This window comes from Dermochelys coriacea, chromosome 4 (assembly GCF_009764565.3).
Source record: "Dermochelys coriacea isolate rDerCor1 chromosome 4, rDerCor1.pri.v4, whole genome shotgun sequence".
Taxonomy (NCBI): domain Eukaryota; kingdom Metazoa; phylum Chordata; order Testudines; family Dermochelyidae; genus Dermochelys; species Dermochelys coriacea.
The window spans coordinates 132,685,957-132,701,166 of record NC_050071.1 but is presented as its reverse complement, the minus strand read 5'-3'; the positions used below and the strand labels follow the sequence as shown (position 1 = coordinate 132,701,166).

At 44.2% G+C, this 15,210-nt stretch overlaps 1 protein-coding gene across 2 annotated transcripts in view; it reads right to left on the bottom strand.

Annotated features, from left to right (window-relative positions):
* Nucleotides 1-228: 228 nt before the first annotated feature.
* RPIA (ribose 5-phosphate isomerase A) overlaps nt 229-15,210 on the bottom strand; it is a 31,523-nt gene continuing 16,541 nt past the window's right edge. For both annotated transcript variants that reach the window (XM_038400335.2, XM_043512728.1), the window contains exons 6-9: nt 15,085-15,153; nt 14,233-14,374; nt 8,486-8,585; nt 229-1,373 (exon numbers count right to left, since the gene is read on the bottom strand). In XM_038400335.2, coding sequence (XP_038256263.1) covers nt 1,276-1,373; nt 8,486-8,585; nt 14,233-14,374; nt 15,085-15,153 — 409 coding nt within the window. In that variant the 3' untranslated portion in view covers nt 229-1,275. The remainder of the gene's footprint in view (nt 1,374-8,485; nt 8,586-14,232; nt 14,375-15,084; nt 15,154-15,210) is intronic.

Sequence of the window (15,210 nt, the reverse complement as noted above, 5' to 3'; positions counted from 1 at the left end):
AACTGGTGCATTCAGTGTGGGTGAAATTCACCCTTGTACAGAGAGCCGGCACAAAGCCTAAGCCCCATTTAAGTCCCACATAAGGCCTTAAGCTACCCAAATCAGGGCAGATCCTCGGCAAGTGGAAAGAGTCATAGCTCTAGTGAAGTCAATTTATACCAACTGACGTTCTGTCCCATCAGGTATTAAATATTTCATTGTAAAAGAGAATCAGAACAGTCAAAAACCTGGCATTACAGCTCTTTATTTCAGTGCCCATAACATACAGAGTGATGATTCACGTTTTTGACACTATAACATGCGAAGCACCTATAGGAGGAATAGGATACATCAGATGATTGCCTTGTCTTCTTGCTACATTTGTATCCAGTCCAGGCAGGAAGACTCAATATTCCTTTGCTTTCCGATCTATCCTCCTATAAATCAACCCAGTGGTGAGGTGTGATAAATTGTCTTCATTCCTAACGGAACGATTTGCTGCTAAGGTACTCGACGTTGTTGAAAGCTTCTCCAATACACTTCTGTAAACTTGATCCAGGCCCCAATTCTGCTCTTGTTTACAAGGATGTCAATCTGGAGTAACTTCACTGATTGAAATAAACCTTGATGGGAGTTACTGTGGATTGACACTGATTTAACAGAGCAGTGTTTGGCCCAAAGGATGAAATTCACTCCTGTGCAAAGGGCCAGAAAAAGCCCATGGAACACTTCTGACCTGACCCTCTGCACGAGGGTAAATTTTACCCATGCAGAATAACTAGGCATTCTGTACTATTAAAAACCATGATGTAAAAAAAACAAAGGGAAGAAAATACAGAACCAAAAGGTTCCAATAAGGCATCAGCAGGTCCCAACTGGATATGCCCTGGTTTTACATGCTGCATCTTTAATTTTTCCACCCAGCAAACTAAATAAAAATAATACATTGTGATCACCTTTCTCCCCCCAACAAGACGCTGTCAGAGCAACCAGCGGGTTCAAGTTCTGTAAGATGTGTCCTTTTTGGTAAATGCTTCTTATAAAACAAAATAAAAATGTTAAAAGCAACTTCTATTCAAGTGACTCTTTTTTAAAAAAATGACAAGCGTCCCTGAACAATAAAAAATAGAGAATATAGTTTTAAAAAAAAGACATTCAGTAGCACGTCAGCAGATCCTGAAAGACCTTCTGCCCCAACCTCTGCGACTGACCAGCTGCTCATTAAGGCAATGTGTCAGGTTGGCACCATTATGGCCGCTGTTTGGAAGGCAGGGAGCATCATGTAGCTGGACTGTGTCAGAGGGCCAGTTTCTCACGGGCGCTGACAGAACCATCTTCCATGCCAAAGTAAACCACGTCGGCCATGTTGATGAAGAGACCTGTCTCCACCACTCCTGGGAATAGAACATTCAAACACAGGTTAGGGCTCAAACCATCTCTTATCTGCCAGGCTTACCCCGGCTGCTCTAATCCTCTAGAATTAGGGACTGTATTACTGATCTGGCATTCAGGCCAGCCGCTCAGAAGGTATTTAGGCATCTAACTCCAACTGATTTCAAAAGGGACTTAGGCATTTAAATACATTTTAGGACCTGGGCCTCAAAGTCCACTATGGCTTTACAAAATCAGTCTCTGTCCTGACAAGCTTATGACATTTACGCTTCCGGACATAAACCAACCTAGAATTTGATGGGGGGGAAGAAAGGGTTAAGAAAAGTTTCCCTATAGGCAGATTATCCCAGAATTCCCCACTACAGGATTTCTTGCACCACCCGCTGGAGCAGTGGTACTGGCCACTGTTAGGGAGGGACGCTGGACTAGATAGACCATTGAGCTGATCTGGAATGATCGTTCTTATGGGTATGAACAGAACATAGAGTGAAGTGCTTGCTAACGCCCTGACTTTGCAACCGGCTCAGTGCAAGAGGACATCTGCACCCATGGAGAGCCCCGCTAAAGCCAGTGAGTCTGTGTACTGGTGCAGGAATCCAGCTCTGTGGCCTTCAGAAGGATCGGGGGGCTAAGCAAGTAGCCCCACAGCAATCAGTAAGCACCATGCCCTGAAGCAAGCATTGCACAAACACACACCAAGCTTACATATAACAGCAGGAGTGAGATATACAAGGGAAGGGAGGACAAGCGTTGCAGCAGTACTGTCAGTGGAAGCTTTGGATTAGAATGCACATCTTGATGGCTCCGTTTCTTTTCCTCTTCTATCTTACGAGTGACCAGCCTTTTTGCAGCGGGGCATGTTTCAGAACAGAAAATAAAAGGACTCACTGTCACAACAGAGACAAATGGCACAGGATTTTCACTAGCTGCATGTGAAACCGGCAGGTCCCTGCTGTGGAACTCTAGATAGAGAGTGACACATGGCAACTTTCACCAGTTCATTTAGATTCGTTTTACTAGCATGGCTGCCTGGGGCTCAAGGCTGATATCAACTGGCTGCTGGAAGCCAGCGCAGAAAAATATATTCAGGCACAGTGGAATGGTGAACGTCAGGACACCGGGTGGCATCCTATCCCCGCTGGGGTTGCCTCAATAAGAGTTTTGCCAGGGACGTCAAAGGGCGCAGGAATTCACCCATTATTTTTAACTGTAATAAAACAATACAGATGATCCATGTACAGCAAGTTAAAGGGAGCAGGTACGGGGTATAATTCACTTCCAGATCTTTCATGCTGATTGCGCTAACACTGCCCCTACCACCTGGTGCTTTCCAGTCCAAAATCCAATCCTACGAGATTCTCCGGCGGCGAGAACTAAGGGTGCCCTGCACCTCGTAGGATCAGAACAGAACGATTCCAGTACCCTGGATGAGAAGGGGAGGCTGGCGGAGCAGGGCAGGGCTTTTCATTAAGGGGAGGGTAAGATCCACCTATGGCTTAGCTTTAAGGAGGTGGCTCCCCCGTTTTGCCAGGGAGTTCTAGGTGCAGGGGAACACCGGAAGAGGCAGGAAGGTGAGAGTGAGACAGACTACAAAGGGAAGGGGATGGGGGACAGAAATATAAGGTGGCAGAGTAGTGCAGGGCACTGAAGCAAGGACAACAGTCTTAAGCTTAAGGCAGAAGAGGAGAAGCCAATAGAGAGATTCTAGGACGCCGGGAGGTGGAGGAAGGACATCACACTAAGTCCAAACAGCAGAGGGAGGCTATTTAAGCTGCAGTGGTTTGGGCAGACTGCAGGGGTAGGTCAGATGTCACAATGTGGAGCTCCTCCACGCAAAGCTGGGAGAGGAACCAGATTAGCAAAAAGCCACTTTGGTACAACAGGCGTAATCACTAGGAGATGAAGGATTAGGCCCTCAGACTGTGATTCCTGCAAACACTAAGAGGGGCCAGGTTTCATCATCGCTTTCTGCTCCAGGCCTCACAGCAGAGGCAGGTTTCTGCACTAGTAAGTGGCCCCTGATGTTTTCATAATCCAGTGCTAGCCTGGGTCTCACACCATCTGTGGAGCAGCAAATGGCCAAACTCACCTGGAATATACTGGAATTGGAAAAGGTTCAGAAAAGGGCAACAAAAATTATTAGGAGTATGGAATAGCTTCCATATGCAGCAAGATTAATAAGATTGGCACTTTTCAGCTTGGAAAAAAGACAACTAAAGGGGGGATATGATAGAGGTCTACAAAATCATGACTTGTGTTGAGAAAGTAAATAAGGAAGTGTTATTTACTGCTTCTTAGAAACACAAGAACTAGGAGCCACCAAAAGAAATTAATAGGCAGCAGATTCAAAATAAACAAAAGGAAGTATTTCTTCACACAACACAGTCAACCTGTGGATTGCCAGAGAATGTTGTGAAGGCCAAGACCATAACATGGTTAAAAAAAGAACTAGATAAATTCACAGAGGCTAGGTCCATCAATAGCTATTAGCCAGGATGGTCAGGGATGGTGTCCCTAGCCTCTGTTTGCCAGAAGCTGGGAATGGGAGACAGGGAATTGATCATTGTTCATTTACTCTGGGGCACCTGGCACTGGCCACTGTCAGAAGACAGGATACTGGGCTAGATGGACCTTTGGTCTGACCCAGTATGGCCGTTCTTATGCCCCAGAGTCAATTACTTCAGGAGGAAGGGGAGTCTGGGGTTTTCCCCACAAGGCTGCCACAACAAGATGTGAGATTCTTAGGAGGGGTAAGATCAGATCATTTATAATGGTTCAGAGCACAAAAAATAAACCGGTGAATGGCCCCTTTACAGAGATCCCCCACTCTCAATAGAACCGCTACTGAGTCCACCAGCAGCAACCAAGGATTCACCACCACCACCTCTGATGTAGATATGTCCATAGGCCTAGAGTCAGCAAAGTACGTAAGCACAAGCCTCACTTTTAGCGTGAGTAAGATCACTGACGGCAACAGGACTGCTCATAGTTAGTTAAAGTTAGAGTTAAAGTTAGAGCCACGCTAAGTACCCTGCTGAATCAGGGCTTTAGGGAGGAAATCACAATAGAGAAAATTGTGCAGAGTGGTACAAAGAGTTTAAACTATATGACCAAGATTTAATTTCTCCCTCCTTGATTTAAAAGGCAAGTTACTGGGCGCAATACAGGAGGAGCTAGATGAAATTTCCTGGCCTGCAGTATGCAAGAAATCAGACTAGATAATTAATGGTCTCTTCTGGTGTTAAATATGAAAAAGTATCAGAAAAAAATCACCTGGCAACCAGTTGCATTATGCAGCGAAATAGCGAAAGCTGTATTTGTTACAACAGGCCTCCGGACTCCTTTTCCCGAACGACACGGCTGTGCTCATCCCAACAGTATGAAATGAGCAGCATGTATTTAAATGGTCTCTGAACAGAGTCATGTTCACTTTGGCAATGAAAATCAGATGCACTATTTATGGCTGGAAAAGTGTTAACACTGACACCGTGACCAAATGCCAGTAATCTACAATAGAAATTCCCCTGTAGCACCCTTTTCATCTCCTGCCTTATATTGTTGTACATAGCATTGCTGGGTGCTGTTAAACAGCTGACACACCTTCCTCTAGAGCAGGCTCCATTCAGTGGCCTGTGAAGTGATGCCGTAATTTGTACACCAGTTTAATTTTGCTTTGGGAAGAAAAAAGATTACGAAATGCAAGACACCATGATTTTGTTGCTATTAAGGGTTTCAACAGCAAACATCAATTAGCATCCGAGTAACCTCATACCTCTTCCATAACACCCCATTTCAGGACCATACGCTTCCTGGGTAAGGCCCCAAAGCTACAATACAGGGCCGGCAGGTAGATTTTATACTGACCCATGCACAACACGCTGCAAGACTGCGGACACTGTTTAACGTGGAGAAAACACCCATATGATGAAGAATTGCACCCAAGCGTTCTTAGTATTTTCTTTTAAGTAAAATATAAACTCTGCTGAGAGGCTTTAATCCGTAAGGGCCGTTTTTTTTGCCAACCTGATGCTCAGTCGTCCTTACTCCTGTGCAGAGCTGCCAACTTTGCTCTGAGACTTTTAGGGATGTTTATGGAAAAAAACAGGGACGTTGCTTGGATAATCAGTAAATGCCAAAGGTGAGAAGCCAAATACAGACAGGGGATTGGGGGTAGTGCCTTGACTGCTTGGGCTGCATTTTAGATGCACTTCTGCACATGTGAGAATAAACAGGACCTCTCCCTCCACCCCCCTTCTATGGCCAAGGGGGAGGCCTGGGTGCCCTGCATCACCCCTCATTGCACCCTTGATCCCACCCCCAAAGAGGGAGAAAGGGAGGTCTGGACCAAGGAAAGCTGCCCTCCTATGCTGCTTAGGGCTCTTAATTACCTGGGCCAGTTCTGGGCCTGAACCTTCCTCCCAAGATGATCTTCCTCCTCTTCTCCCTCCTCTGTCACGCTCCTGCTCTCTCCCTCTGTTGCGTCCTCCTGCCCCTCTGGATTCTCCTCTCCCCAAGACTGTGCAGTGACGGTGTGACAGGAGACAAGCCGCAGTGATTGTCAGTGAAGCTTGGGGCACTGCTGGATTCACCGCCCAAGACACAGGCTGTGTGTTATGCTCTAACTGCCCCTGGCAGACCCTGCTGGAGTGCTCTTGTAACTCAGCGTGCATTAGCGTTGTCCAGCAGGGCTCACCTGGGGCAGCAAGAGCACAACACACAGCCTGTGGCTTGGGCGGTGAACCCAGCAGCACCCCCAACCCCTTTAAAATGGCTCGCCTCCTATCAGAGCCTCACTGCGCAGTTTGCGTATGTGCCATAAGGTGGTGGAAAAGAGTTCCCCCAGCCACGGCGGCACTATTCACTGTGCTCCTCAGACCTCAGTGGTGGTGAGTGACCCGTATGCACGCGCACACTCGCAAAATACGCGTGCACTTGCAAAATTAGTTGATTTAAGCCTGAATTACGAATTTTGTAATTACATGTAAAACCAGGAAGATTATGGAAAATTAGGGAGGGCTAGCATCTCTGCACAGCACGTTTCCTCACAAGTATGCCACACATAACGAGTAGGGCTGCAGAATAGAGTTTAAATTACTTTGTGTAACATCTCAGACAAATTTTGTTCTGCAGAGATGAATGAAACAATGCTGCCACCTGATGGATGATTTCAGATATCACGGACATCACTTTAAAAAAAAAAATTAGTGTAATTTAAGTCAGAGGTAAAAGCAGTCGACCTTCTTACTGGGAGTTGAAATATACAAGTTTTCTGTTTTATTTTATTTGACCAACAAAAGGTCATCTGACTAACCCCTTTTTGAGCTATAAAAAGCTTAAAAAAAAAAATCTCTTCCCAAAATTAAATCACTGCCCAAAGCTCTATGGCTATGTCTGCACTGCAGATGGGAAGTGAAATTCCCAGCTCACGCGGATGTACAAGGGCTAGCTTTGATCAAGCTAGCGCACTAAGGCCTGGTCCACACCGGGGCGGTGAATCAATCCAAGTTACGCAACTTTGGCTACGTGAACAACATAGCTGAAGTTGACGTACTCAGACCAACTCACCGCAGCGTCTTCACTGCGGTGAGTCGACGGCTGCTGCTCCCCAGTTGACTCCGCCAGGGCCTCTCGTGCCGGTGGAGTACAGGAGTCGACGGGAGAGCGCTCGGAGGTCGATTTATCACGTCTCGACTAGACGCGATAAATCGACCCCCACTGGATCGATCGCTGCCTGCCGATCTGGCAGCTAGCACAGACATACCCTAAGAGAAGGACTGTGGCTATGGTAGCACAGGTGGCGACTCAGACGAGACGCCGGAGTGTGTACCTATGATCTTAGACGGGATCGTACCCTGGCTAGCCCATACCGCCACAGCCACAGGGCCACGTTTCCCAAACTAGCGTGTGTATGTCTACCAGAGCTGGTAATCACACTCCCCAGCTGCTATGCAGATGCACCCTACACATCACGGCCCCACTTGTGACTTCATGGCCACAGTAAATCTTTATAAAAATAAGGGTGGGATTTTTTTTTTTTAAAAGCCCCTAAAAGTGACCGGGTCTACATAGATTTTGTATCTGTATAACTGTGTCAGTTGGGATGGGATTCTTTTACCAATAGTTTTACCAGTGTAGCCCCCAGCATGGATACTATTATACTGGCACAGCTTATTCCGTTCTGCATGGGAATAGCTATGCTGGTACAAGCACCTTTACACTGGTATAAACTGCTTCTACCCTAGGGGGACTGGACCACTGGAACTATCCTGATGAAGTTAGAGCCCTACTGCATGCATGCAGAAAAGCCCTCTTAGGGGCACAAGTCACCCCATCTCTCAATGGGGCTTCGATGCTGTTGAAAAGTCCCACCCCAGAGTCCATCACCGTTGCGATGAGGAGCTCCTACCTGAAGCAGCACAAAGAGCATTTGAAAAAGATTAGGATCTAGTTCTCCTAATGAAGTTACAGTGCTGTAAAGTCATTGGGATCGATGGACACCAATGTAATTGACATCTGACCACTCAAGATACTCAAGCATTTGCTAACTTTAAGCATGCGAGTAGCACCATGGAATCCATGCTTAAAATTTAGGCAAGGGTTTATGTATCTCACTGAATTAGAATCTTAAGACTCATCTGGACTAGAAAGTTTTGCTGTTTTAACTATATTGGGATAGTTAAAGTGACAAAATCCCATCCAGGGCATACACAGTTTTACAGCAGGATATGTACTCTTATGCCGGGATAATTTATTCTGGATCAGGAAGCAAAATATACCATCCCTAACCAAAAGAGTTATACCAGTAAAACTTCATGGACTCATAGATTCTAAGGCTGGAAGGGACCATTGTGATCATCTCGTCTGACCTCCTGCATTACACTGGCCAAAGAACTTCCCCAAAGTAATTCCTAGAACAGATCTTTAAAAAAAACAAACGAACAAACAAAAATAAACACCCAATCTTGATTTCAAAATTGTCAGTGATGGAGAGTCCACCGTGACCCTTGGTAAATTGTTCCAATGGTTCATTACTTCCACTGTTAACCACTGATGCCTTATTTCCAATGTGGACCAGACTTCAGGAAGTCAGGGATTTTTTAATCTGAGAGATTACCTGGTATCATTTTTATAGCTGTGTTCACTTCATTCCACTTGTGGACCTTGTCAAACTTCCAGTCCAATATGAAATTCCCATTGTCTGTCACCACGGGACCCTAGGCAAAAAGATGAGTTGTTAACTACCTTGCAAAGATTTTTTTTTTTTTTAAACTCGGGCACAAAATTGGCTGCCCTCACATCTCTCCATTAGAAATAAATGTCTCAAACAGTACATATAAAATAAAGAAAATTGCTGTTATTCAACTGTGTCACTGCCCCACTCATTGTTTTGCACCAGGTGGGGAGGACAACAACAACAAAACACACACCCAGAGCTATCCAGTTTATATCAAACCATGTGGGTCTGTGGACTATAGAAAGCACCTAGACACCTTGGTGAATGTGGGAGTAAAAATGTATGTACTTGTGAAATGAACCTGCTCCCACTGCAGGTCAAAATTCCTATTGGCTTCAGCAGTGCAAGAATAAACTGCTATTACACACACGGCATTTAGTCATATTCTACACAGAGGCTGAAAGACAGCCCTTAATTAACCAATTTAAGCATGATAAGGGGATGCTTTTCATAGAGTAACCCATTTCAGTACCCTAAAAGAGTCTGTCCTTGGCTGTTAGAAGAGCTTCAATGCAAACACCACCACTATTAATAACACTTATACCAAAAGGTGCTAATGGCGACCACGAGAGGAGTCTTGGAGCCAAGGATAATCCCTTCACTAAGGTTAACGGACATGCCGAGTACTTTCTCCGGCCAACTGAAAGAGCAAATAAATCCCTTCATGTAATGAAAACAGTGAGGGGCTGTGGCACTAGACCTCATGACATGTCAGTGCTAACCCTTGTGGAATGGTTGCCCGGTTTGCAAACATGGGTGCTAGCATCTTGGTTTGCAGGAGAAGTGTGATCCTGAGAGGAAGAAGATGGACAGATCTTCTTGGGCACAGAGCTCTTTGGAGCAGCTGACTTGGGCATTCCAAAGGACATCACCAGCTGCTGTGCTCAGGGTAAGAGGAATTTATTTACAAGAAATGTCCACAAACAAGATGACTTCAAGAATAGACCTAACTCATCTCACAATTTCTCATCCTAACGGAAACAAGGCTGTAAGGCACCAAATACTGGAGAACAGATCAGGCCAAACAGGAAACAATACATGATATTAAGCACTATATTGCTCTTTTAATCCTCATTCACTACTTCCCACAAAGCACCTGTTAAGTAGGCAAGTATTTTACAGATGAAGAAAGAGAGGACCAAAGAAGATAGGTGATATTCCCAGAGTGGCACAATTGAGTCAATGGTAGACCCCAGGAGTTTGGCACAGATCAGGGCTTAAATTCAGCTGGAGCCATCCAGAGCAGAGCCAGTAAATATTTTCAAGCGCACAGGAGCCCTGGGGCACCCACTGAGGGGCTGAAGCCTCAAGCTCCCTGCCATGGGGCTGAAGCCTCCCGCCCCACACACACACAGCCCGACCTGCAGCTGAAGCCCAGAGCCCTGAATGGGGCAGGGGACCCTCTGGGAAGCCCTGGCACAGATTAACCAAAGTTCCGTATGAACAAAGTACTTTGGAAATTAATCTCTTAGCAGTCTTATGAAAATAGTACTAGCATTGCCAGGGTGCTCCTGTCCACTGGATTTCTATAGATACATCACGACTGAGAAAGTCAAAGAAGCTGCATATTAGAGCAGAAAGCTGTGCAATCCCTTAAGCAAAGAATCCTATGGAACTGAATATTCAAAGTCATTATTCTGAGTTTCCCCATAAAGTAAGTATTAAAAACTAGAGGGGGATTTTTCAAAGTGCTTTGTAGAGAGATGTGTGGAATTCGCACCACAAACATCAAAGGAAAGTCACATGGTGAAACTCACAGCACGCCACTTGGAAACATTTATTTCTCAATATGTAAAGATTTGTCTGTATGGCAACAGGCAGAACTGACTGTCATATCCACTGTCAGAAAATCTGGTTTTAACAGAACTCAGCTGGTTGTCTGAAAGAGTGAGATAATAGCTATGTCTCAAGGGTTGATTTTTCAAACAAACAGATGAGGATACAGTTTTGTGATGTTACTTTACTCTTGGAGAAGATCAGCATGAGGAGTTCTGACCAGCAAAGGAGAGCAAAACCTTCCAATACAGTCTTAATTTCTTAGCAATAGACTAACTGTGGAGAGTTACTGCATGCCTAATAGTCCTTTCTAGTTTATTGCTTTGGACAGTGGCTGTGAGGACATCTGCAGTCTATGAAAGGATACAGACAGAGAACATTAAACCTCTTCATCACCATGTTCCCACTGGGGCTGAGAGACCCTGCTTGGCCTGAAGGTGAAGAGAGACACACCAGCCATACCAGACCTTCCTGAACCCTAACCGCTAAGCGATTCCTCATCAATGCTCGTTGGGATCTTGTCACTCATATACACCATAAGAAGATGGATACAACTCAAAAGTCACAGAACAATACAAAACCTAGGGCCTAATCCATAGCCTACTCAGCCAGTGGAAGGATTCCTATCGCCTTCACCTGAGACTAGATTAGGCCCTTCAGAGCAATACTACACCCATGAGCAACATTCGTCACGGATGCATTAGAACAGCCCCATGATCAAAACTTAGGATCTCCCAGGATTGTGGCCAGGATGATGTTATTAACCTATGGCTGTCAGAGAAAGATTTTTTTTTTTACTGTATTTTGGTAACAGCAACCTTCTTCCTAATACACCTAGAATAAAATTTAAGAACTACCCCATACAATCTCGGTCCTCCCAGCAGAGAGGTAGAGATGAAGGAGAATACAAGGGTTAGTGCATTAGCCTGGGACTTCGGAGACCTATGTTCAATGCCCTGCTCCATCACAGACTTTCCGTGTGATCCTGGGCCAGGCCTCTCTGTCCCTCAACTTCCCATCTGTACAACGGGGATAAAAGTACTTAAAGGAACAGATTTCTGCAAAGGTAAAAATAGGGACTTACATCTTCAAGATTTTTAAGCATCTCCCTTTCCAGGTGCCCAATTTAGAATGTAAAAATGTAAGGCTGGAAGGCACCTCCAAAGATCATCGAGACCAGCCTCCTGCGCTAAGGCAGGACTATGTAATTCTACGCTATTCCGGACAGGTGTTTGCTCAACCTGTTCTTAAAAACCTCCCATGATGGGAGCTCCACAACATCCCTTAGAAGCCTGTTCCAGCACTTAACAACCCTCATCGTTAGAAAGTTATCATACCATTGAACGTAAATCTCCCTTGCTGCAGATTAAGCCCGTTATTTCTTGTCCTTCCTTCAGTGGGCATGGAGAACAATTGACCACCAAGCTCTTGATAACAGCCCTTCACATATGTGAAGACTTATCAGGGTCCCTCCCTCAGTCTTTTCTCAAGACTAAACATACCTAGTTTCTTTAACCTTTCCTCAGAGGTGAGGTTTTTTTAAACCTTCTACCATCTGTAATGCTCTCCTCTCGACTCTCTCCAATTTGTCCACATCTTTTTTAAAGTGTGGTGCCCAGGACTGGACACAGTACTCCAGTTGAGGCCTCACCAGTGTTGAGAAGAGCCAGACAGTTACCTGCTATGTATTGCATACAACACTCCTGTTAATACACCCCAGAATATTAGCCTTTTTCACAACTGCATCATGCCGATTCATATTCAATTTGTGATCCATTAGAACCCCCAGATCCTCTTCAACAGGGAGGGATAGCTCAGTGGTTTGAGCATTGGCCTGCTAAACCCAGGGTTGTGAGTTCAATCCTTGAGGGGGCCATTTATGAATCGGGGGCAAAAATTGGGGATTGGTCCTGCTTTGAGCAGGGGGTTGGACTAGATGACCTCCTGAAGTCCCTTCCAACTCTGATATTCTATAATTCTATGAACAGTACTACTGCCTAGCCAATTAAACCCCATTTTGTAGTTGTGCTCTTGATTTTTCCTTCCAACGAGAAGTACTCTGCACTTGGCTTTACTGTATATCATCTTGTTGAATTCAGATCAGTTCTCCACTTTGTCAAGGTCATTTCAAATTCTAATCTTGTCCTCCAAAGTGCTTGCAACTGTTCCTAGCTTGATGTTATTTGTAAATTTTATAATCATATTCTCCACTCCATTAGCCAAGTCATTAATGAAAATATTGAGTAGTACAGGACCCCATTTGATGCGGCCTCCCCATTTGACAGCAAAACATCAATAAATATTTGATTATGGTATTTCAACTAGTTGTGCACCTACCTTACAGAGATTTCATCTAGACCTCATTTCCCTAGTTTGCTTATGAGAATGTCATGTGGGACGGTGTCAAAAGCCTCACTGAAATCAAGATACATCTAGTCTACTGCTTCCTTCCTAACAACTAGGCCAGTAATACTGTCAAAGAAGGAAATTAGGTTGGTTTGTCATGATTTGTTCTTGAAAAATTCATGCTGGCTATTCCTTATTACCCTTTTATCCACTAAGTGCTTGCAAACTGATTGATTAATAATTTGTTCCAGTACCTTTCCAGGTATTGAAATAAAGTTGACTGGTCTGTAATTCCCTGGGACCTCACCCGTCCTCCACAAGGTCTCGAAGATAATTGCTAACGATTGCAAAATTGTCTCAGAGAGTTCCTTAATTACACTAGGATGAACTTCATCAGGCCCTGCCTATTTGAGTACAACTAACTTATCTAAATATTCTTTAACTTGTTTTCCCCCCTATTTTGGCTTCCCTATTATTCCTTCTCCCTTTTTGTTAATATTAATTGTGTTAAGTATCTGGTCACCATTAACCTTGTTAGTGAATAATGAAACAAAATGGGTATTAAACACCTCAGTCTTCCTGATGTCATCAGTTATCAGCTCTCCTTCCTCACTAAACAGAGGATGGACACTTTCCTTCATCTTTCTCTTGCTCCTAATATATTTAAAGAAGCTCTTCTTATTGCCTTTTAGGTCTCTTGCTAGATGCAACTCATTTTGTGCCTTAACCTTTCTGATTTTGTCCCTACATACTTGTGCTATTCTTTTGTACTCCTCTGAGCAATTTGTCCATATTTTCACTTTTTATAGGATTCTTTGTTGATTTTCAGGTCTTTAAAGAGCTCCTAATGAAGCCATCTTGGCCTCTTACTAGTCTTCCTACCTTTCCTTCATAGCAGGATAATTTGCTGTTGTGCCTTTAATACTGTCTCTGAGAAACTGTAAGCCCTCTAGAGCTCCTTTTCCCTCTAAGATTTCCTTCCCATGGGACCTCGCCTACCTGTTCTCTAAGTTAGTTCAAGTCTGCTTTTTTGAAGTCCAATGTTCTTATTCTGCTGCTCTCATTCCTTTCTTTCCTTAGAATCCTGAAATCTATCACTTCACGATCACTTTCATCCAAATAGCATGGAACCTTCAGATTCACAACCCATTTCTCCCTTAGTCAGAATCAAGTCTGAAATGGCTGTGCCCCTTGGCACTTCCACCACTTTCTGAAACAAAATGTTGTCTCCAGAAATGTATGGAACATTCATTGTGTTTTACTGTATTATTTGAAACACCGTAAAGAGGCCTGAGTTTCAGAAGGGAATGCTCAGCAAGTAGATGCACAAAGTCACTAGTCACTTTTGAAAATTTAGGCCAAAAGGTTTTTTGTTCTTTTATATATATTCAAAAGCACAAACCATATAGTCGCACAGACATTATCCGTCATATTTCTATTTTGCCACATGCCACGTACACCCATGTGGGGAGCGGCCTTCTTCAGAGACCTTTGAGCATACTGACCGCTTTACGAACAGCCATCCTCAGCTCAGCAACGCCACCAAACTTCCTGGTCAGTGCTCTCATGACTGGGACATAAGCCATTGGGATGACTTCAATGGGGATTCCTTTCTTCCATTGCTCCCCAAGGTTCTTAGAATTTTTTCTACAGGAAATTGGTTTTAAACAGGATTAATATTAACATTACAGCATCTAAAATATTATAACAAATAATAATAATAATTATTATTACTATTAATAATACACTCACATATAAAGCCCCAAAGGGCACAACATCCAAGTTCTTTAGGGGGAAATTCAGAGGAGCAGCAGAAAGCCTTGTGCTCCATTCGAATCCTCCTTAAGCCTTTTTTGAGACAGATTCATATATCTTACAGTCAGATGGGATCATTAGATCATCTAGCTTGACTCCTGTATAGCACAGGCCATAGGAGTTCATCCAGTTACCACCCAGACACTTGTGCAGAAAGACTGCAGATTAATTTTCTATTATCCTACAGACGTAAGCAGAGGGGGAAGTTAGCCCAAGAACAGATGCTGATGCCCGGTCAAGTTGGAAAGCTAGCAAGGCAGCTGAGCATACCCACTCCCAAAGGCACGGGTCCAGATAAATTCTGAAGCGAGCAAGTTCTGCAATTTGGGAACTCTGGGGTTTTGCAATTAAAAAACAAAAGTCAAATTCAATTAATGAGGCGTCAGTAGAGCTGGGCTTACTTAGACCTGGTTCTGCTCCCACTGACGGCGTTGGAAGAAAAATAATGCGCTCGCTCAGTGAATGAACTCACATATTTAGCTATGGCTGAAATTGGCCCTCTGTCTCCACCTTGTGGGAATGAAGTATAGTACACATTTTACCTGTAGTCAGCAACAACGACGAAGCATTTTGCATAGCCTGCAACTATCTTTTCCTGTGTCAAGCACCCTCTGTGAAGAAAATTAAGAAGTAAACATATTAAACTGGCCTTATCATGCTGTGTGGGC